We start from the raw sequence: 23,183 nt of genomic DNA, 5'->3' as shown, positions 1-23,183 counted from the left end.
CAGTCTAGGGGACATGCTGAGCCTGAAGGGTACAGCCAGGCCTGCTAGTGTGGTCTGGCACCTCACACGATGGGGCCCCACTGGTTGTGGTTCCTACGCGATGAGTTCCTGCCCTGTTGTGGCCCCTGTTCCTGAACTGAGGCCAGGTTTCATCTCAGTGCCGCAGTCCTGAGGAGCACCACGCTGGCCGGCCAGCCAGGCCACAGTCCTCAGCGCCTCTGGGTTCCACAGGAAGGCCCCAGGAAGCCACCGTCACTGGGAGGGAAGAGCAAGGGAAGGGAGGCTGCATTCTGCGGGGAGAGACTCAGGGAGGAACTACCCATAGGCTTGGAAGGAGCTTTGGCCCAAAATATTGTGGTGCCAAAAGGAATAGGACATGTTTCTGAAAAACAACATCAGATTTGTCCCTATTTTAAAAAGAGAATATTGTTGCTGCTGCTTGGTTTTTTCTTTTTAAGACAACTCACATTTAAAAGGTGAAGGGGCTGGGGAGATCTAGTCCCCCTCTGATCCTTGACAGGCACCAGGAGGCCTCAGTCTCACACCAGCTTCTGCTCTCGTGGCCTGGGCTCCAGCCACACGAAGCAAGGGCAGGGCAGGGAGAGCAACTGCTCTGCTTCCCCCACACCGGGTCCTTCTCCCCACAAAACCAAAACACATGTGAAGAGAAGTCCAAAGACTAAAGTGCAGAGAACTCCACGGAGTGGGCAGCCTGGTATTAGAGCACTCCGAGAAGGAATGAGGGCCGGGGGTGGGGGGCGGCCAGCCCAGAGCTACAGCTGTGAGCAATCATTGATCCCTGTGAAGTGAGCCCGCAGGGCACAGTCCCCTTCCCCCTGGGCCCTGTTGATACTTCCATCTGGGACTGTCCACTATCAGCAGCTCTCTAAGGAAAAGTCCCAATCCTAAAGATATGGTCCGTGAGGGGAGAAAACTTGTATGACATCCCTGGTTGGTAATGACTAGTGAACATGAAGGGAACAGAAGGTGGCAGGAGGGGAGACAGTGCATTATATAAAATCAATGAACCTCAGGTGTTGAGAGCAGGGCTACATGACAACCCTAAAGGCAGAGTCTCTCCTAGGAAGTTTTGGTGACGATGGTCAGGATCCTACCAGTGAGGCCAGCTGGGAAAAGGGGCTCCTCTGGGTATGAGAGGAGCTGCAGAGTCGGGGAGGGCTGCCGAGGAAGAAAGCCCATGGTGGGCACTAGGGTGTGTAGGCCGGGGGCGGCTGGAATTGGTTGATGACCTCATACTCTGCTGGGTAGGGCTCATTCTCCTCCATCTCGGAGAGCAGCTCCAGCGCCTGCTCCTCTTCCTCTGTCGGGTAGTGGCGCAGGAGGTTGGCTGCTGTGGCCAGGATTGAGGCCCCACCGGCTCCTGCCACCAGATAGAAGCTAACGGCAAAGGTGACATAGACCTGGGAGCCATGGTACTTCTTATGTTGCTGCTGCTGGGCCAGGATGAGTTCAGAAGCCCAGTATGAGAAGCCGATGACGGTGGCACACTGTAGGACTAGGGGACAGAGGACAGCACAGAAGGCAGATTAGCAGGCACCCTGCAGCGAGGATGCTTTAGGAACCAATCATAGCCTCTCTACCCAAAACCCCAGACCCTCCAAGGAGGAGCTCCCTTGGCCAGGGATTCTTGGCCTGGGACCCCGTCTAGATCAGATTCTCTCTGTCTTAAGTACTTGCAATTGGGATACTAAAACCACTGGATGTTTGGGGTACTTAAAAGGAATAGATAAGGTCATGCAGTTTGGGAGCTGGAGTTGGTACCACCATAAATCAAATTGACACACCAGCCTGGTCATGAGGGAGGTGTGCAGCCATGTAGCAGCAGGGAAGGCTGGTCTGCAGGGAGGCAGGAAGGTGGCATGGAGAGAATCCCACCATGAACTATGGGAGACACGGGGAGACAGCCTGGTTCCTTCCTTGCTCATTCCAGGCACTGAGCTCGGCTGAGCTGCAAATGCCACTTTTAGAGAGCCTTGAGATTTCTTGTGGAATTCTAAGAACATTCCTTCTCTACAGCTGGGCTCGGTGCACTTGTGATCCTGGCAAGGGTACATGCAAATGACCGAAGCAAGCTACTAACACACCCTAATGCTCTGTGAAAGGCTAGAGCTTTTCACATGAGCACCTCGAACAGTGTCTGCTCATAGAAATCCAAGTCCCCATCTGCAACTCCAGACGGTGTGCACCGCCCAGTGGCAGTTCCTCCACCACCATGAGCAGGCCCTGGGCTTACCGGTTAGGATGTGGGCAAAGGCGTAGCGACGGGTGATCTTCAGGGCTGGGTGCTTGGGCCCAAAGACATCCAGAAGGAACGCAGAGAGACTACACAGGATGCCGAGGAAGCAGAAGGCAGCGATGACCCGCAGGAGCAGCACTGTCTGGGGATTCATGCAGAAATCTGTGGAGGGACAAGCAAACTTTCAGGGTCCCAAGTAACACGCTGGTGCACGAAGTCCCCACCCAGGAAGGAGCTCAATCCCCCTCCACCACAGTCCTGGGGAGCCAGGTGAGTACCGGAGGACCCGTCTTAGCTCCTGCTCCTAGCTGGTCTGCAAAGGAGCTGGAACAACCTCCACATTAGGAGACAGGAACCCTGGATCACTGCTCCCCTGTACCTCAGGTCCTTATCTTTCCAACAAGACTAGTTTAAGTGCAAGATTCCTCTTTGTTGTATTCGCCATGCTCTTCTATTTTTAAAGATCCTGACAATTAATCTGTCATGTTAACCCATTCTACTAAAGGATGCTTTAGGCTGGCAGAGAAAACCTGACTTCTAAGCTGAGACAGCCAGAAAGGCTAAGGCCAAAGATCAATTAATGCTGATTCCCCATTTACTCATTCATTCCCTTTTTGTTCCAAAAAGTAGTTCAACTTGAAGACACTAAGCTAAGTGAAATAAGTCAAACATACAAAGACACATATTGTATGATTATACTCATATAAGATTCCTAGAATAGTCAAATCCATACAGACGGAAAGTAGAGTAGTGGTTGCCAGGGGCTGGGAAGACAATTTTCCAGGGATGGGGGCACAGAGCTCAGGTGGGGCTACGCAGGCCGGTTCCTAACAGGCTGTGGCCGGAGTTGGGGACCGCAGATTTAATGTGTACAGAGATTCAGTCTGGGATGATGAAAAAGTTCTAGAAATGGACAGCGGTGATGCTTGTACAACAATGTGAACAAACTTAATGTCATTGAACAGTACACTTAAAAATGGTTAAAATGCTAATTTTTATGATTTTACCACAATAATAAAATTAAATAAAGAAAAGGGGAAAAAAAGAAGTTGAGGCAATTCAAAGAAGTACATAACTACAAGAATGTATTAAATCAATTAGGAAAGATGGAGCACTACACCATCACGTTTATTTTTGCTCCTTCCCTGAACCCTACCAGAACAAAAGAAAACAATTTTTTTAAAAGGCATAAACTCACACAAAAGAAAGGGTGGTGCAAAACAAAATTCTGAAAACTGGAAGGTAAAGGGACTTATCGCTACCTAGGACGACTGAGCAGACTCAACAGAGCTGAAGGTAAGCCAGCAGTGGGAAAGCAGCAACTAGCTGTACACCACAAAATCCCCAAAAGGCTACGAAATTAACAGCACCAAAGGGTGCACACGCTACCAAAATAAGGGAGTAAATCAAGGAAAAGGAAGACACTGAAACAGGAGTCACAACATTCAAGGAGTCCCTAGGGTCACGGTGAAGGGAGATCCCAGGATGACAACCACGCACCAGACACACAGAGCAACTTGTATTTCCTTCCAGTACTTTAAGACTGTTTTAAAAAAATTTCAATTAGACAACACTGTCAATCTCCTTTGATAGCTACGCAAACTTCCATAGCTTCCAGAAGGATACATAGAGTAAAGGCTGATCCGAAAAGAAACCAGGCCATGATTAAGTCTTCCAAGTCTTAATAAAAGTAGGAAATGGGCCTTAACTTCCTCATCCTCCCCTTTTCTTGCCATTGGCAAGCTCTTCTTTCATTTAGGCTGTGGGTTACCAAGTGCTTTACGAAAATTTGGCAAGGGCTCAGGCTGTAGACTCCTTTCCTAAACTTGATCTCAGGCTGTGTAAGGTGGTGATCACCAACCTCTAGCGCACATCCAAACCACTGGGGTGCTAGGTGAAAGCATGTTCTTAGGCCCCCAGAGAGTCTGAGAGTGCTGAATCTTAACCACTAGACCACCAGGAAGCATAATTTAATTTTTTTATTAGGTTATTAAGTATGAAATGTCTGATTTCCTTAAGTACTAAGTTTGATATCTCTGACTTTTCCTTTTGACACTTCTTGTTTTATTCTTATTGTGAAGGTACATCCTCAGTCTTGCAAATGCACATTTTGGCTTGTGATTATCTTTCAAAATTTTTTTAGAGCAATTTTTATGAAACCATACATAAGTAAAAAATTCGTGTTATTTTCTAATATGAGTTCCATCATGGAACCAATGCAGACAGCTCAAAATATCAACAAAGTGTTTGGTAAAGATGTAGCTAATGAACGCATAATACATTGATGGTTTGAGAAGTTCCGTTCTGGTGATTTTAATCTTGAAAATGAGCCACGTGGGCGACCTGAGACCAAGGTGGATAATGATGAGCTGAGAGCTGTAGTGGAAGCGAATCCATCTCAGCCTACACATGAATAAGCAGCAAGGTTTGATGTTACTATTCCAACAATATTGGACCATTGGAAACAAATGGACAAAGTAAAGAAGCTGGATGGATAGGTTCTGCATGAATTAAATGAGTATCTGCAAAGAAATCATCTTGAAGCTTGCTTTTCTTTGTTGTCATGACATAAAGGTGAAACATTTCTATACCGTATTGTTATGTGTGGTGAAAAATGGATCCTTTTTGACAATCACAAGCATTTGGCACAATGGTTGGATAAAGAGGAAGTGCCGAAACACAGTCCAAAACCAAACATTCATCACAAAAAGCCAATGGTGTCTGCTTAGTGGTCCACCACTGGTATTACCCACTACAGCTTCATGAAATCTGGTCACTCGATTACAGCAGATGTCTACTGCAACCAGTTGGATGAAATGATGAGGATGCTTGTGATTAAGCAGCCGAGATTGGTTAATACAGACAGCCCAATCCTCTTGCAAGACCACATGTCGCAAAAAAACAATGCTGCTCAAACTACAGAAGCTGGACTTGGAAACTCTTTGTCATCCACCATATTCACCAGACCTTGCACTGACTGACTACCACTTCTTGGAGGCTTTAGACCATTTCTTGCAAGGAAAAATATTCAATTCTCAACAAGCTATGAAAATGCCTTTGGTGATTTCATTGCCACATGTTCTCTAGGCTTCTTTGCTGCCGGCATAAATAAGCTACTGTTCAGATGGCAAAACTGTGTCGATAGTTTAGGCGCATACTTTGATTAATCGTACTGCTTCTTGTTTGAGATATAGTAAACTATGCTTTTGATTTAAAATTGGACATTTCATATTTAGTGACCTAATGTTTTTTTCTTTCTATTTTTTTTTTTTTTTTTTGGTACAGATGAGGTCTCACTGTGTTGCCCAGGCTGGTATCGAACTCTTGGCCTCAAGCGATCCTCCCACCTCAGCCTCTCAAAACTCTGGGATTACAGGCAAGCTACCTCGCTTAGTGAGTCTGAGTTCTAGGTCTGGAGCAGAGCCTGGGAATCTTAACTTTTTTTTTTTTTTTTGAGACAGAGTCTCACTCTGTTGCCCAGGCTAGAGTGAGTGCCGTGGCATCAGCCTAGCTCACAGCAACCTCAAACTCCTGAGCTCGAGCAATCCTCCTGTCTCAGCCTCCCGAGTAGCTGGGACAACAGGCATGCACCACCATGCCCGGCTAATTTTTTCTATATATATTTTTAGCTGTCCATATAATTTCTTTCTATTTTTAGTAGAGATGGGGTCTCGCTCTTGCTCAGGCTGGTCTCGAACTCCTGAGCTCAAACGATCCGCCCACCTCGGCCTCCCAGAGGGCTAGGATTACAGACGTGAGCCACCGCGCTCGGCCGAATCTTAACTTTTAAAAAACAGCCCAGGTAACCCCCATGCAGGTAGTCCAAGCCCTACACTTCAAGAAACACTGGTCCCAGACTTCAGAGGAAAGTGGACCGAGGAAGGAAAGTACAAGAACCTGGGGAGGGGACCTAATCTCAACAAAGCTGACTCAAGACAGCAGATGCTGGCATCATGGGGTCTTGGGCAGAGGGTGGCCCTGGGCCTTTGTGACTGAGCATGCATACTGAGCATTCTGTCAAGTTCAGAATTCACCAAGCAGATGCTAGCTGGGCCCAGATGGAGGCTCATATGCCCTCGTCTGGGCTTTGGGTCACCCACCAAGCCGCCCTCAGAGCTATCTGTCATGATCTCTTATCTGCTGACCATCTGTTTTGGTCCCAAGCATCCAGCCTGGGTAACTGCCTACTGCCAGGAAGCTTGCCTGTGTGTGAGCTCTGCCAGCAACCAGGACCAGCCTTCATTTAATCCAGCCCCACATAGCCTTAGCCAGCACACAGGGCCTCACTGAAAGAAAAGCTCTAGGAGACAAGGGCTATCTCCTGGCTTTATTTTGAATATTGTTAAAAGCTCTCTGAGATAGTTCTTGGGGTCCACGTGGCCTGTGGCAGTGATGGGGCAGGACGAAAGTGTTTTTCTAGTGCTTCCAAGAATAACCTGCCAGAGGTCACATGCCGCTCTGCAGCAGGCTGTGTCGGATTCCACTTGCATTACTTAATGCAGCCAGGCTCTCAGAGTGAAAACAGTAATACGTGGGGGCTTCAAAGAGACTATTCTCTTTCTTTGACTGGATGGCGAACACAAGGATGTTCATTTTGTTAACCTTAAAAATGTAAATCCAGGCCGGGCGCGGTGGCTCACGCCTGTAATCCTAGCACTCTGGGAGGCCGAGGCGGGTGGATCGCTCAAGGTCAGGAGTTCGAGACCAGCCTGAGCGAGACCCCGTCTCTACTAAAAATAGAAAGACATTATATGGTCAACTAAAAATCCATATAGAAAAAATTAGCCGGGCATGGTGGCGCATGCCTGTAGTCCCAGCTACTCGGGAGCCTGAGGCAGTAGGATCGCTTAAGCCGAGGAGTCTGAGGTTGCTGTGAGCTAAGCTGACGCCACGGCACTCACTCTAGCCTGGGCAACAAAGTGAGACTCTGTCTCAACAAAAAAAAAAAAAAAAAAATGTAAATCCATTACATACACTACTCTATGTCTTATGTTTCATAATACATTTAATAAGGAAGACATGCACATGATAAAAGGCTTCAGAGAGGATGTCCCTTCCCTTCCAGATGTCTATCTGCCCCTCCTCAGAGGCAAACATTGTTGGAGGTGACTTGTGTACCCCTCCGGGAATGGCCTGCACACACAGATGGGTCAAATGTTATCTCAGTTAATCCTCACTGCCACGGTGGGGGATTCACCACATAGCTCAGATGAGGAATCAGAGGGTCCAGGAGGTAAAGTGACTTCCTTCAGGCCACACAGTGCAGAGCTAGATTCCAAATCCGGGTCAGGCTCCCCTGCACTGTGCTACTTGGAATCACTAGGCACCAGAGTTAGCTACTTTAGGTTTCCCTGGAGATAGTCAATCAAATCCTAAAGCCTTGTATGTGAATGAAGGGTCAAAAGCCAATATGAATGTTGTCACAGCCATCCTTAGAGCCAGCAGCTGCTGAGCTCACTAAAAGAATAGCTTGAAGCACAAAATCTCATAAAAAAGCAAAAAAGGAAAGTCCAAGAACCTGGGGAGAGGTCTCGCTATGTCATTAAGTGATGAAAAGTGCTCATATAAAGAATTATTGGGCAAAACCTACTTGGTAGGGTATCTAAGCTTCTATAGCATTATAGCCATCAGAGACCAGCTCTTGGAAGTGGTTGGGATACCAGAAAGGCTCTGGACCTGGTGCCAAATCCTAGGTCTACTACAGACTACGTGTTACCTTGAGCAAGTCACTTGACTGCCCTAGACCTCTGCGCTCTCATCGATCAAATGAAAGCAGTAATGTCCACCCCTCCCACCACAGGTAGGCTGGGAGCTGACACCATGCCTGTGAAAGAGCAGCCACCTATACTGTTACTGGCCCAATAACCAGGGGCCACAGTGGCATCACCCCAGCCTGTCTATCTTTCTTAGGAAACTTCCTCAACTACACACATCAGCCAATGTGGGCCAAAGAAGGAGCCTACTAAAGCCAGACTAAGGGTCTGCCCCACCAGAGTGACGATGTGGTACAGAGAAGTAGCTTTTGGCCCAAAACTCAAACAGGTTTTCTTTCATCGTAACTACCTTTCCACTCCAAAGCCGTGAGCAAACCCTCAGGGTGAGTGGGAAAGCCAAATGTGAACTCCCTTTGGCTGATGCTAATGGATACCCTGGGAGCTGGCCCCACATCACAGGTACCTTTTCATCAGAGGGTCTCAGATCACACAGGAAGAGCAGGTGTAGTTATCCCAGACACACTCAGAACCCAGTTCAGAGACTCTCCTGGGGGTCAGTATCTCAACACCTTTCTCTCCTCCTTTCCTAGACATCATATGGCAGGGAGGGCTACAAACATCTGCTCCCTAGAGGACTGCTGGAGAAACAAAATCCCAAAGGTTATGTGTGTATAATTTTATTTGTGGGAGAGAAAGGGCACATCAGGCAGGGTCCTAACTTTAAGTTCAAGCCAGTGATGCAGTCCATACACCCTGGCCAGACCCAGAACACAGCCTATCCTCCACTTGTGCCCTGGCCTATTTATTTTGGTAAACATTGCTTGACCGTGCTCTCTAGTCATCAGGGAAGAAGGCAGCTGCTATGTAATAGGATCCCAAGGAACTGACTTTGCTCAAGGTCACCGGTGAGTCACTGGGCTGGATTTGTTTTGAAGGCCCCAGCTCTTCCTCTCTACCTGCCCATTGCTCTAACCTCTCCTGACCCAAACAGGCTGCAGGAAGGAAGGCTAAAGTGGCTTCTGACCAGCTCCCTGATTCTGTCTCATCTTCCTCCCTCCTCACTGGAGTTACAAGCACTTCCCCAATCCCTCTCTGTATGCATCCATCCCACCTGCTCGGCCTCTCAGGCCTCTCTGCACTGTGACTTTTTTAGCTTCCAGATAGGCCCCCGACAGGGCCCTCTAGTGCCTGGCAGGGTCATCTCACAGATACTAATGGTCCTAATAGAGCTGCCTCTGAGGAGGACAGGCTCCGCAGGACTTGGCAATGCCAGCTGCATCAGTCACCACCCCTCAGGTGCATGGGCCCTCCCTGGAAGGCCCGTGATCTTCCAGTGGCTGTTTCAATTGTGATTCACTACACTTCTAATCCAAACTTCCTCTTTCTCCAAAGGCGCTTCTTGAGGCTGTTGCCAGCGCTGCCCTTTGCTGGTCACAGCTGGGAGGCAGAAAGGATCTGGTGCTCAGAAGGAATCGTTATCTGGGGCTCCCTCCCTGGGGCCACTAAAGGTCTGAGTACACTCTGGATACAGGCCCAGGTTGAACAGCTATGTGAGAAGCAGGCACCCCCTGGGGAGGCTGAGGCGAGAATCCAGGAGGGGCTCTTTGGAGCCAGCTGGCATTGGCTAAACCCTCTGAAGCTCTGTGAATGACAGTGGGAGGGTGAGCGGCTTTGCCTCAGGTTCATCAACTTGAGCCCCAACACTGAGGTGACAAGGTTATGGTAAAAAACACAGCTTTGGCTGGGCTTGTGATAAAACTCAACTAGAATAGGGAAGTGATAAGCCTTGGGCAACTCAGATGGGAAAAAAAGAAACTTGGTGTGCACTGAGGCGTTGTGGCAAGAGTATGGACTTTGGAGTTGATGCCACTTGGATTAGCTGTGTGCTCTTGAGCAAATTACCTGACCTCACTGACTGGCGACCTTTGTGAAGTGGGGCTGATGACAGTACCTACCGAATAAAGATGCTGTCTAGAAGAAACTAAAGGCAGGCATGGAGTGTGCTTAGCATAATGCCAACGCATGGCACTGAGTCAGGGGTGAGAAATGGTAAGGCTGCTCTGAGCCTGGGGCCTGCCCACTCCCCTCACCTGCAGAGAACTGGCAAGGGCTGTTCTCCCTCTGGAAGTATCTATGTGCACCACATCTGTGTGCAATGGCTCTGCTCCTCCTGAGATAGGGAATAAATACCCTAGGCTTCCAGGGCCTCTGTGAGGCCCTGAGGATCAGCACAGTCACACAAGATACCACGTGTCTGAGGCCCACTGGATACCAAAAAAGCAACAGGTACAGGGAGAAGGGAGAGGAGACATAGTCAGTGACCTTCTGATTCCTCACCTTCTTCTGTGGTACCTCATGTGCCCTCAACTCTCCCAATGACGGGCACAAAGTATTCTTAGCTTGCAACGGCCAAGGAGATGGCCACAGACGAGCAGGTAGAAACCATACATGGGTTAGGATCTCTAAACATGTGAACAAATGTACCAATAAAGGTTAAGGAAACACGTTTTGCCAAAGACAAAATTTGGTCTGAATAATTTCTTAGAAAAGGTACATACATATGTGAACAAAGGAAAACCTGGACCAAAAATTTATTTTTCTTTTTAACATGCCTTTGACAAGGATGCACCCCAAATGGAATGATTGTGAGATCATTCCTTATGACAGCTGAAGTAAAACAAAGGATAAAAACCATCAATGAGACAGCACCATTTTATACTGGCATCAACAGATATGAGGTAGTCTCAGCTATGCCACCCTCAACTGGGTAGCCTTGAGGAGATCAATTCACTTTTCTGGGCCACAGCTTCCTAGACCTCTGAAATAAGAATGTGGGATCACTTAGTAGAGGGAGAGACTGCCTCTTCCTCCATCATGTGAATTTTATGAGCCCCCTTCCCCACTGCCAGGGATGATCTGCAAAGGGGAGCATTGGGAACTCACTCCTAGTTTGTGGGTGACAGTGAATTCCTGAAACACTGAAACACCATGGGATCAAATGCAAAAGCCTGCACGAAGCGGAGGGAACATGGCAACTATGCTTCAAAGAAGGCAAGTCTAGGACAATGTGCTGAGGGGAAAACCATCCTGACTCACTCAAACTTCATGCCCATTCGCCATCAGTTACATGTTTGAGAAAAGGCTGCATATCACAAGGCCTCCATCATGTGTGTAACTTTGGTTTTAATGAGCCATTCCAGCAAAGGATATCATCACTGTGTAGCCTAGAAACAAACCAGAAGCCCCCAACCTGTTCCCTACAAAATCACCCTAAAGCCTCTAACAGGCAAGAGAGATGCAATACAGTAAGAGAACACTCAGAGAAAGAAAGACATTAGGCCACAAGGATGAGGCTTTTCAGCCTAGACCTGCAGCAGCAATATATGATCCAATACACAGAGGGGAACTTGGCTCTTTTCACCAAATCCAGTGTGTGGATATCTAACAGGAAGTGTTCTGATATAGGGGAAGTAAACATCTGGAATGTGTCACAGCCAGCGAATAGCAAAGGGAGGAAATAAGAAGACCTTCAAGATGGTTCAAAAGACCTTGGGGGTGATGAACAGTGTTGTTACTGAGGACTGTTTGGGGCCCACTGACCTTTTTTAGGGTAAAAACCAGGTGGTGCAGTCCTGCCCTCGTATCACACAGCCTTTACCTCACTCTGGAGACAAAACTGGTTGGGATGAACTATGGGACTCCCTGGAACCCTCCTACAGGCTTTAGCTGTCTACCTGGCTGGAAAGCATGACAATGAACAAAGCAACCTTACCTCAGTCAGGCATACTTGTAATCGTTCCAAAAACCAAATTCCAACTGTTTTACTGAGAGCGGCAATGGAACTGATTTCTGATTACCTAAAATGCCATAGACCCCCTTTTTCTCTAAAAAAAATACAATTACCATAGAACATTAAACTATCTTTTAAAACCTAGTAATATTAAAAGTTCCTATTCCTCCACTAACCAGTCTGCAGCAAAGAAACTTTCCCGTATCCCACAGCTTCCTTAGAAGGGGAAAGCTAATTGTGACACCTAGCACCTTTATCTTTTCTGAATATACAGCGCCCTTCCTCCGGCAGAATCCTAAAATAGCAGCAGTCTGGATTAGCAGGGCTGTGAGGAGTAGGTGCTTAGCTGAATAACATCGGAATTAATGAGCGGCCGGACCCCAAACAGAGCCACCTGGTGGGCATGAACACCAGGCAGGAATAGGGATGTTTCCTTCAACCAAGTGCCTGCCCCTAGCTATCTTAGCTTCAGCTCACACCACATTCTGGCCCTCACCGAGACCTGGAGGGGCGGCGCGCAGTGCCCTCACCTTTCAGCAGGTCCGGGTGCACGTACCCCAGCACGTCTGAGACCCCCAGCTCCTGGCGGGAACAGGTGCCTCCGTGGATGTGCAACCAGGCAGGCTCGGCGAGGGCAGTGCACAGCGCCGTGATGGACAGGGCCCCAGGCAGGGCCGAGGCCAGGCTACGCTCCGGCTGCTTGGGCAGAGCGCTGCCTCCCGGGCTCCTCCGCCGGCGCCCGCCGGGCAGCCCTGCGCCTCCGGGGGCGTACATGCCCGGGGCCGCCCGCCGTCGCTCTGCGGTCGCTGCTGGTCGCCGCCGACCTCTGCGGGGCTCGCAGAGCCTGCCTGTCCCGGGGAAAAGAGCGATTGCTCTGGGTTCGCGGCAGGTGAGGCAGGCGCGCGGCTGTCAGGGCCGACACCAGAGAAGGGGGGGGTGGGACCTAGGGCGGAGAGGAGACAGGAGGGCTGCGGCGATTGGGGGGCGGGGGTGGGGGACTTTGGAATGGGGCTGCAGGACGAAAACCCGAAGAGGGCCGCGGGCCAGATGGGGTCTGGACAGATCCGGGTGGGGGGCGGAGGTACTGGAGATCGGCTGCTGGTGGCGAAGATACCCGCTCTGGGGTCTCGGCCAGAGGGTGCTGAGGGGCGGAGGACTGGGCTGGGCCGCGGGGACCGGGGACGGGTAATCTGGGACCGGCGCTTTGGGGTGCGACCTGTGCGGAGAAAGGGCTCTCCCCACGTCGCCCACCGTTCCTCACCGGTCAGCAGTCCTCAGGGCTGGGATGGCGCAGCTCTGCCCTGTCACGGGCTTCTCAGCTGCCGGGGGCCGAGCGATTCCAGGCCCCAATCCCGCAACGCCCGGACCGACCCGGACCCTATGCACTTCCGGCTTCCTCCTGCTCTGCCTCCGCCTCCGCCTCTCCCGGTCCCCGCCTCCTCCGCATCGCGTCACAGCCTGGGCGGTGCTGCCGGCTCTGCGCAGGGCCTCACGGGACTGATAGTTCAAGGCGGTGCCACTATACTTTCTGCTGGGGGTGGTGAGGGGAGCGACTACAACTCCCAGGGGGCCGCGCGGCTGTAGCCGCGGGCACTTTAGTTCCCAGGACAACCCGGGCCCTCAGGCGGAAGCGGGAGCCTCAGGCGGCCGCGGAGCTGGGAGTGGGCGTCCCGGAGACTTGCGCGGTGAGACCCGCTGTTGGCGCGGCTGATCCTGCCCATCTCCTCCTCACTCTGCGCCGGGCCGCCATGAAGGACTCGCTGGTGCTTCTGGGCCGTGTCCCGGCGCACCCGGACTCTCGCTGCTGGTTCCTGGCCTGGAACCCCGCGGGGAACCTGCTGGCTTCCTGCGGTGGCGACCGGACAATCCGCATCTGGGGCATCGAGGGTAAGGCCCGCCGCTGAGGCCTCCGCCTGCGCATAGTGTGAGTGCGCAGCCTGCCGGGGAGGTCGACTCCGAACGGGGTTACCCGCCGAGGGAGGAGAGGCGACCTTCTAGTCACGTTAGACACTCTGAGAAGGAATTTTCAGGCAAAGAAGTTGGCAGGTATTGGAAGGGAAACAAAAATGTCAACAGACAGGCTGGAACTGTTGGAATTGTGATGGTTGCTGAGGGAGGAAAATGGGGAGACAACTGTGGTGGGAAAGTAGGCTACAGAGTAACTTGCAACTGGACTGCGAGGTTCAAATTTTATCCCGAGGACATTTTGGTAGTCATTGGCAGTTTAGAAGGATGCCTCCAGAAGTAGAGTTAGTTACATCTTTGTTGTTTAAAAAACATGTTAAATACACCGATTGAGGTTTGGCCCCGAGCTTGGCTCCAATACTACCATCCACCCCCGGCCCCAGCCCCACCCCCACCCCGTTATTAAACGGCTCCTTGGTGCTTTGCACCTTCTTGCACACCCAGCTCCAGAGCTTGGCCTGTCCTCTGCTTTTAGGTGATAGCTGGATCTGCAAGTCTGTCCTTTCTGAAGGCCACCAGCGCACTGTACGGAAGGTGGCCTGGTCTCCCTGCGGTAATTACCTGGCTTCTGCTAGCTTTGATGCTACCACTTGCATTTGGAAGAAGAACCAGGATGACTTTGAGGTAACCAGGCTGGATAGGAGGAGGATTGTTGCCTGTTTGCTCCCCTGGGCTGGTTCAGCAACCTGAGCCATCCTGGGCCAGTTGGGCTATACCCACGAGAAGGACCCCAGGGGTCTTAGCTACCATTAATTCTCATCCCTCTTCCCTTTTCACAGTGTGTAACTACCCTTGAGGGCCATGAAAATGAGGTCAAGTCAGTGGCTTGGGCCCCATCTGGCAACCTCCTGGCCACCTGCAGCCGAGATAAGAGCGTGTGGGTCTGGGAAGGTGAGTCCAGGTGGAATTGGGAACCTCCTGACAGACATCCCTCTTTGTGTGGCCAACAGGGTTGGCTCTTGGGTTCCTTTCTTTTTCTCTTCCACAGTTGATGAAGAAGATGAGTATGAATGTGTCAGTGTCCTCAACTCCCATACACAGGATGTCAAGCATGTGGTTTGGCACCCGAGCCAGGAGGTAAGAGTCAGGCAAGATCTCTTAGTGGGAAGGAACTCTGATGTGGAGGTTTGTGCCCTCTGCTTTTCAGCCTTGACCTGACTTTCACAGGGATCTCTATCTGTGACCAAAAAACATTAGTCCCTTTATAAAAACAGATCCCTAGGACTGTCCTATCCTGGCAGGGAGAGGTATTGGAACCACAGGCACTTCCTGGGCCATACAGGCTGGGTCTCCTTTTCCCTTCCCTCAGCTGTTAGCCTCTGCCAGCTATGACGACACAGTGAAGCTCTACCGGGAGGAAGAGGATGATTGGGTATGCTGTGCTACTCTTGAGGGCCATGAATCCACTGTGTGGAGCTTGGCCTTTGACCCCAGTGGCCAGCGCCTGGCATCTTGCAGTGATGACCGGACCGTGCGCATCTGGTGCCAGTATCTACCAGGCAATGAACAAGGTGAGGGTCCAGTGGTGGAGCTCCAGAGGTTCACGGTCTGCTAAGGGACATTCTTGAATGGTAGCAAATTGGGGTAAAAGATGTGCCACAAGAGGGCACCAGATTGAGTGCTGGAAGAACCAGGAAAGCTTTGTGGACAGAGCCATTTCATCCAATTTAAAAGGATATGTAGGATTTTAACATGAGATTTTTACACGAGAATTCCAGGTGAAAATCCAACAGTGAATAAAGGCATTGGTGGTGAGAATGCCTAGACTTATGGGAGGAATGGTGATTCATTTAGATGGGATGTAGTATATAAAGGGGTTGAGAAGGAATAAAGTGAGTTGGGTTGGCTGATGGGTGGCCTTCAAAGGCAGACTAAGTAGCTAGATATAGTCTGCAGCAGAACAGGAACATTTTCTTCTCGGAATTTTGCTTTAGAAAGGCCAGTCTGGCCAGTGTGTAAGGCACATCAATGAGGATGGGGACAGAGGAATGGAGACACAGACTCATAATTAATTGAAAGTGGGGGTGAGGGAGGGCTCACTCTGCCGTGGTTCAATTACTCCCTTGAGATGCCTGGGATATGGAAACATCTTAAGAGAAGTCTGTCCTGCAGGCGTGGCATGTAGCAGCTCTGACCCCAGCTGGAAATGCATCTGCACTTTGTCGGGCTTCCACTCCAGGACCATTTATGACGTTGCTTGGTAAGATGTCCATCCCCATCCCGTCCCCCACCCCATAGCAGGGATTTCAGGTAAGTCATGACCTATGCTGCACTCTGCCACCTTGAAGGAGTGCACGAGAATTAAGAGCAACTACCCCCATTTCTTCAGGTCTGGCCTGACTCTACCGTGCTGGCTTAGAGCTGGCTGGCCTGGGATGCACAGGAGCGGGGAACAGACCTAAGCTTGCACCTGGGTTAAGATCCCAGGCTGTAAGGGCATCATACTATTCAGAAATGACTGAATTTGTGGATTCGTGGCTGGGGTATTTATGGTTTGCTAACACTGACTCTGCCGTTATGCAGGCCAGAAAAGCTGCACCATTTATATAGGAGAGTATGTCAGAGGGCAGTTCCAGCCCTTAGAATTGATCTCTAGGAAATAATCTGAAACAATGAAAACACTGATGTGTACCCAAGCTTGCTTTACATTAGCAAACATGTGGAAACAACGTATTTACTCAACAAAAGTGAACTTAAATAAATGTGGTAAAACCCAACAGCCTATTAAGTCACTGAAAAAAAGCGTTGAGAATACTTCATGACATGGGAAACTGCTTATGCTAAGAGAGAAAAGTACGGTTCAGAACTGTATGTCATTTTTTAGGGTAAGTATATGAGGGGGTACTAGATGGAAGCACCCAAAGCCTTAGATGGGTGATGTTTGTGGCCCTGTATTAGTCAGGGAAACTCAGTAAGAGACTTTTAGCTGAGGCATGAAGTTTGGGAAGAGAACAGGCTGGGCAGTGTAGAACAAATCTTTCCTACCTAATTAGCTAGGTTGGGGAGGGAGAAGCCACCTACATTACCCACTGATGTGCATCTTCCTCCCAGGTGTCAGCTGACAGGGGCACTGGCTACAGCTTGTGGGGATGATGCCATCCGAGTGTTTGAAGAGGACCCCAGCTCAGATCCACAGCAGCCCACCTTCTCCTTGACAGCCCACTTGCGTCAGGCTCATTCCCAGGATGTCAACTGTGTGGCCTGGAACCCCAAGGAGCAGGGGCTCCTGGCCTCCTGCAGTGATGATGGGGAAGTGGCCTTCTGGAAGTATCAGCGGCCTGAAGGCCTCTGAGCTACTTTGACTTTGGACAGAGTATTGGTTTCCCAGAAAATGTCATAAGACTTTTCCAGGCCCTGAGGGGACCTGGGGGAGCATCCTTAACCTTCATTTAACTTCGCTGGCTTCTATTTGGACTTGGGTAGAGGTGTGGACCACAGAACTTTCCCCTCCTTAGACCTGAGGGCCATAGTAAAGGGCTATAGAACATCAGTGCATTGTTACTGTGCCACAGATTTTGCTTTAGGTCACAGTGTTAAATTTGGGAGGAGGGATGAATATACTGTTTGTAATCACTATATATATATATAATGGGGCATATGTGTCTCAGACCTTTCTGAAGTTGTAAGCTTTATAAAAGTAACCCAGCTGAATCTCAAGTCCTACTTTATAAGGCACTCACAATTTAAAATATTTCCATAGTGAAGCCTCATCTGAAGTAGGTCCTGCCTTCCCAATTTCTGGGTAAGTTCCTGCATTTAAAATATCCAATTAATATTGAAGGAAATTTTTGTCTTAATGCAGGTTTGTTTAGAGGGAGGGATACCTCTACTTTCTCTTAGAAACTCTCACGTACCTCCTTGTGCCATTATGCTGTGATGGCAGCTGGGGATACAAAAAAAATAAATAGGGAAATCCTAAAGGGAATTATTACTGGACACAAGCTGTACATTTCTCAACAGGGATGCAAACTAGTTCTTCATTGGGGGGAGGGGAAAAATATCTTAGAGCCAATAGCTTGTGGCCCTCTAACAGCCCACAGCACATAAACATAGCATATCTGTGGTATTACATTTTTTTGGTGGGGGTGTTTAGGAAAAAGACATCTAATAAGGCTCTTTAGGGGAGTGATAATGAAGAAAAATTGAGAAACATTGCCATAGGCAATCAGTTCTTCAGTCTTAGGTTGTCTCTGACCATCACTTCTAAATGGGTTTTGATGCGAGGATGGCCCCCAAAGCTATAACCTTAAGTTTTTACACTATAGAAATCATGTTTCTAAAGATTTTAGATTTCAGAATAACTGGGACAGTACCTAGAGCAGTGGTTCTCAAAATGTGTGCATATCCCTGGGAGTCCCAAGACCCCCCCCCTTTTTTTTTTGAAGCGGGGAGTGTCCATGAGTTCACCTGTTGGCACTGTGGCATGAACTGAGCTGGTAGCAACAAACTGCTAGTCACAGTCTTCACTGCCTTGTACTCAAGAGTAAAAATATTGCCAACTTCACTTAGAAATGCCCTTGATAGAACTAGTAATGATTAATTATATTAAATATTGACCCTAGAGAATAATTCTAATATTCTGAGAAATAGGAAGCATACATAAAGCACTTCTGCCGCACACTGAAGTATGGCTGCCTTGAGGAAAAGCAGTTGTGCAACTGAGATCCAAGCTGAATCAGCCGTTCTTCATGGCATACCGTTTTTACTTGAAGGAACTAGCAAATTGTGGTATTAGATTTGGCTATTTGGCTGACATTTTGGTAATGAAATGCATAGTCATTTGGAACAATTTTCCAAATGACCAATGCATGTTACAAAATCATTCATGGGTAAGAGATTCATTCAAAGTGTAAGACAGGCCAGTGGGTTTTAAATGTAACAGAGTATAAGAATGCATTGATAAGGTTTCAGATTCCACATTGCCTTTAAGAGACTACCCCTTGTAGAGTCTTGGTATAGCATCAAACAACAGCCACAGTTACCTGAAAAGGCTTCAACACAAATGACATAAAATATTGGATGTAGAAACACATATAAGAATCCAACTGTCTTTTATTAAGCCAGACATTAAAGAGATTTGCAAAATTATAGAATGCTACCCTTCTCCCTGGATTTATTTTGTTTTAGGAGGTATTTTAAAATAAATTTAAAAAATTTTTAATATAGTAAATACCAATGGATATAACCCAGATAGTAATAGGTCTTTGGGCTAGTCTCCAAAACTGAGAAATTCCTGTGATTAAAAAAAGGACATCCAAACTTCTTTTGGGTTCTTAATTTTTTGTAGTGTAAAGGGATCCTGAGATCAAATCATTTGGAAACTGTGACCTAGGGAAACTGCCCTTCAGAATCATCTTTTGGTTTTGTGCACATCCCTAAAGAACAACAGAAGGCAAGAATTCAAAGAGAAAAATCTGAAGATTGGGATTACAAAATCAGTTTACCAAGACTGGGTCACATCCAGGTGGTACATTTTAACACCCTTGCTGGTGCTGCCTCCCTCTGGGAGGGGCCACTGCAGAATTGCAGAATACGGATCCTGAGAAACCTCTAAGCTGTGATCTATCCACCAAGGCTCAGTGTTGGCTCCTGCAGTAGTGCTGGTGTGTGGCTAACACTGCGGAGGGGGTTCAGGGTCATGCGCCTGACTGAAGAGAAGCTGCCCCCCAGCGTTCCCTCCTCCAGACTGAGTGTAATAGCTACAGGTAACAGCACAACTAAAGAGCAGGCTTGTCCTCCAGAAGTAATGATTATAAGCAAGTTCAAACTAAAAAATAAAACCAAATCTTTCTGGCCAAGCCCTTAGATTAAAGAAAACTTTTAATTCGGAATCACTGCAAAGACAAAAGGTTTTGCCGTTATTTTATTAGAAGGTCTGACTCAAGTACCAGCAACATACCTTAAAAATGCTTGACATGACACCTGCAGACAATGGATCCAGAGTTTGCCACAGCAAGGGGGCAAAAGGGAAAAGTAAGTGGAGGTGGGCTGGGACAGCACCAGCCCTGATGGCCAGCCAGGCTGACAGGACTGGTCTCCACAACCAAGATCCCTACAACTGTACATGTTTCTAATTCTGGCTCAACTCTCCTCTACACATAAGTAAATGGTCACCCAGGCTGACAGGACTGGTCTCCACAACCAAGATCCCTACAACTGTACATGTTTCTAATTCTGGCTCAACTCTCCTCTACGCAAAAGTAAATGCCTCAGGACTCAATCTGAGTCACTGTCCGTCTCAGCTTCTTTCACATCCACACTGAATTTGTACTCCTGGTCACATCCCATGTAAGCGTCACTCATGAAGTACAGAGTGTAGTTGTGGGCACCAGTGGCTGGGGCCACAAAGTCCAGTTTCACCTATGGAAAACAGGCAGAAATCAGGACGAGCATGGACACAAGTAGAGTTCTCACCCTGCCCCACCTTCCAGAACAAATGCTAGGGCCGGTGGATACACTCACCTTGGCCTTCTGTTGCAGGGTGAGCCTCTTGATGGAGATGAGGCTATTGGACTTTGCATCTCCAATCACCACCCACCAGCCCTCTTCACGTTTCTGCAGTGACCAAAAACCAATCATTTCAGCACAAAGAACTTGAGAATGGTTACAAAAAGCAGGACAACAAAAATCTGAAGGCTTTTCAAAGTTCCTTTCTAAAATATAATTTGATATAACTAAGATTTTTCAAACTGTCAAAAGGTGTTTCAAATGGACTTAAGGCTGGAGGCTTACTGTTTAAGTAAGCAGATGAACTCATTTGTTGATCCTGACTCATTCCTTGTACCTTCTCCCACTTAGTGCTTGCCACTGAAGCCAAGATTGCACTACTGGTAGAGATCTAGTCTTTGGGGCCTGGCAGCTTTGAGTTTCTCAGTACCCCTTTCAGTACAAAGCACATATACCAGCTGAGAAAAATCTTAACATGGAGCTGAACCTGCAGCACGGAGGATCCAAAGCAGGCCCTGTGGAAGGCCTCTTCTGAAGCCTTGCCTCTTCTATTAAGGCCTCTCTGTTGGCCACTCCACTGTCATAAAGCCCTGACGTCCCAGTTTAAAGCACTCTTTCCTCATAGCCTACTGAAAAGCTAGTTAACAGAATTAAATATGACAGTTTAATTGAAGGCTGACAGCAGAAACCAGATATTCTCCCATATAAAGAGAATAAGATTTTCTCTCTGTGGGTAAAGAACTGAACTAGAAGCACAATAAGTGGCAATAGAAAGGAGACAAAAGAAATACTACCTAGAAAAGCCCAGTGTCCTGACAATGCACCCTGGTACTCAGGATCTAGCTAGTGAATAAGGTGAGTTGACACCTGGTAAAGGCAGCTACCAGAACGCACCTGTGGGAAGAGAGGTGCAATAACAGGGCCTGTGACTTCCTCCTCTCGCTCCAGCTGCACCAGCACCACAACTGGGCCACCACTGCAGGGGGAAAAGCAGAGCAGCGCGTCAGTACCGTGGCAGTGGGTTCACATTACATTGTCAAAGTGCCCCCGGCAGGGACCCTCTCTGGCTCACCTACGGATGCTGTCCTTATCCACCACTTCATAAGACAGTTCAATATTAGGGTAGCGGTTACAGAAGCGGGCCACATCCGCGATCTGGCTGTCAGTCAGCTGAAGCAATGCATTCCGTTCCTCATCCTCCATCTCCATGATGTCGAAAACACTCTCCACCCCCTGCAGTGGGTATTCAGAAGTCAGGGAAGAGGGGAGAACACCGACCAACAGCAAATGACACTGCCTCCAAAGAGCTGCTAACTTTTATTTCCTACACTGTCAAATCATCTAAAGAGACACCTCCAAAAAGAACACGGCCCACAACTGGCAGCCTCTCTAGCATCTCTAGCTTCAGAGTAACCAGAACTAAAAGTTTCCCTGACTGAGGACTCACCTCCCACAACCCATCCCTGGTCCAGGGCACTCAGCTCTCAGGCTCAGCCACCTAACACCCCAGGCTGACCCAGCTCACCTTGTCTGTGCAACGTTTGATGTGCTCTGAAGTGAAGTGTGGCAGCTGTTTCAGGTATGAATCCTTGGACCACATGGCTTGGGTGACCATCTGGGCCAGTTCCATGGCTGCCAGAGCAGGGCTAAGCCACCCATTGCTGGAGAGGACATCTACACAGGCCTGGATGAGCCGGATTGCCTGAAAAGGAAAAGGAGTACAAGAGCAGGTGGGGTTAGAACTGAGACTTCCTAGACCACCAGTGGTCCCTCCACCCCATCCCACACCCACATGCACACTCTACCTTACTAAGGATTTCCTCTGTATCTGACTGCAGCTCAGCACTCAGCTGCATGCGGGACAGGTGAGCCTGCAGAAGCAGGTTGGTCTTGACATGCGGATCATTGAACTTAGGGTTATTCAGCTTGTGGGGTACCTTCTGAGCCAACTAGAAAGTGGAAGAAAAATAGCTGGTGACGAACAGGTGACCCTACCTGAGACCAGCTCAGGCCAAAAGCACCAGTGGCCCCGGCTCACAACCCTTCAGTACCTAGAGGAGTGGGTGTGGTGGGGGAAAGGCGATGTGTGTGAGGGAGGTATGGAGGTTGGGGGATGTGTAGGGGATGTTGGTGGCAGAAGTACTACGTGCTCTGGGCACACAGGCCAAGTTTCAACTCCAAGGATGTTCTCCTGAAGCCAACGTCCTCACCTGCCGCAGGAGGTTGTCTTCATGGTGCCGGATGGGAATATTCTCATACTCTGCCGCATTGGAGATGATCTCAATAAGCCCTCGCACCTTGGTCTTGGCGTTCAGGGACATGCTGAAGAGCTCTGACAGAAAAAGAGAAAATCTGAGAGGAGCCAAAAGCAGGCAGTAAAGGAGCAGGAGCTACCCTGCTCTCTCCTGTAATGCCATCCCTCTGACAAACACATGGGCACTTGCAGCCCTGTCATCTCTCATCCCAGCAGGGTCCAGACCCCTGTGTAAGAGAAGCCTCCCCATAGACAGAGCCACAAGCCGCTGCCAGCTCCTCACCAATGGTGGTGTAGTTGATGTAATAGTAGGCCGCGATCATGCCCAGGTTCAGAGGTGCCACGTCCATCTCATCCTCAATGCTGATACACTTAGACTGCTCCAGGTCACTCAGGGTCTGCTCCACCAGCTCTGACAAGTGGTCGGACAAGTGACGATGGGAAATGCCTGTGAACGTGAGAGGTTAAGTGAGGACTCAGGGAGACACCCAGCAAGGGCTGTGAAAACCATCAAAGGATAATGTGTGCTCCAAAGTCCACTGACCCTGCAGGTTGTAATAATTGGGGTTCTGTGTCATACGGCGGTACAGAAAGGTCCAGGTGAGGTAGTCCACGGCATCCTGCTTATTCTCAATGGTCTTGGTGACAATCTCAGCATTGAAGTGGTCATGCATACAGTGGTCCAGGTGAGATTCTACTGGCAATGGCTCATATAAGAACTTTTTGAAGAAATCCTGTGGATTGAGGGAGGGGCAG

The 23,183-nt window shown here is 49.0% G+C and overlaps 3 protein-coding genes across 4 annotated transcripts in view; 1 reads left to right on the top strand and 2 right to left on the bottom strand.

Annotated features, from left to right (window-relative positions):
* Window positions 1-880: 880 nt before the first annotated feature.
* Window positions 881-13,147, bottom strand: TMEM127 (transmembrane protein 127). Of its 2 annotated transcripts, none has more exons than XM_069493809.1 (4): window positions 13,023-13,147; window positions 12,292-12,704; window positions 2,255-2,419; window positions 881-1,516 (listed from the first exon to the last, which is right to left on the bottom strand). In XM_069493809.1, exons 2-4 carry the CDS (start codon window positions 12,533-12,535, stop codon window positions 1,209-1,211), a joined length of 717 nt encoding a protein of 238 aa, XP_069349910.1. In that variant the 5' UTR covers window positions 12,536-12,704; window positions 13,023-13,147; the 3' UTR covers window positions 881-1,208. The 2 variants fall into 2 exon arrangements, with proteins under 2 accessions (XP_069349910.1, XP_069349909.1); XM_069493808.1 differs by having other exon boundaries at window positions 12,292-12,609.
* A 244-nt stretch (window positions 13,148-13,391) lies between these two features.
* On the top strand, window positions 13,392-18,091 carry CIAO1 (cytosolic iron-sulfur assembly component 1). The gene is made up of 7 exons (XM_069494238.1): window positions 13,392-13,648; window positions 14,202-14,350; window positions 14,506-14,617; window positions 14,715-14,803; window positions 15,036-15,237; window positions 15,839-15,926; window positions 16,778-18,091. Exons 1-7 carry the CDS (start codon window positions 13,510-13,512, stop codon window positions 17,016-17,018), a joined length of 1,020 nt encoding a protein of 339 aa, XP_069350339.1. The 5' UTR covers window positions 13,392-13,509; the 3' UTR covers window positions 17,019-18,091.
* Window positions 18,092-19,562: 1,471 nt separating this feature from the next.
* SNRNP200 (small nuclear ribonucleoprotein U5 subunit 200) overlaps window positions 19,563-23,183 on the bottom strand; it is a 198,884-nt gene continuing 195,263 nt past the window's right edge. Inside the window, exons 38-46 of the mRNA XM_069495088.1 lie at window positions 22,972-23,161; window positions 22,711-22,875; window positions 22,384-22,505; window positions 21,979-22,122; window positions 21,699-21,875; window positions 21,246-21,406; window positions 21,068-21,149; window positions 20,189-20,281; window positions 19,563-20,086 (exon numbers count right to left, since the gene is read on the bottom strand). Coding sequence (XP_069351189.1) covers window positions 19,943-20,086; window positions 20,189-20,281; window positions 21,068-21,149; window positions 21,246-21,406; window positions 21,699-21,875; window positions 21,979-22,122; window positions 22,384-22,505; window positions 22,711-22,875; window positions 22,972-23,161 — 1,278 coding nt within the window. The 3' untranslated portion in view covers window positions 19,563-19,942. The remainder of the gene's footprint in view (window positions 20,087-20,188; window positions 20,282-21,067; window positions 21,150-21,245; window positions 21,407-21,698; window positions 21,876-21,978; window positions 22,123-22,383; window positions 22,506-22,710; window positions 22,876-22,971; window positions 23,162-23,183) is intronic.

Source organism: Eulemur rufifrons, chromosome 19, assembly GCF_041146395.1.
Source record: "Eulemur rufifrons isolate Redbay chromosome 19, OSU_ERuf_1, whole genome shotgun sequence".
NCBI lineage: Eukaryota > Metazoa > Chordata > Mammalia > Primates > Lemuridae > Eulemur > Eulemur rufifrons.
This window is presented reverse-complemented; position numbering and strand designations above follow the sequence as displayed.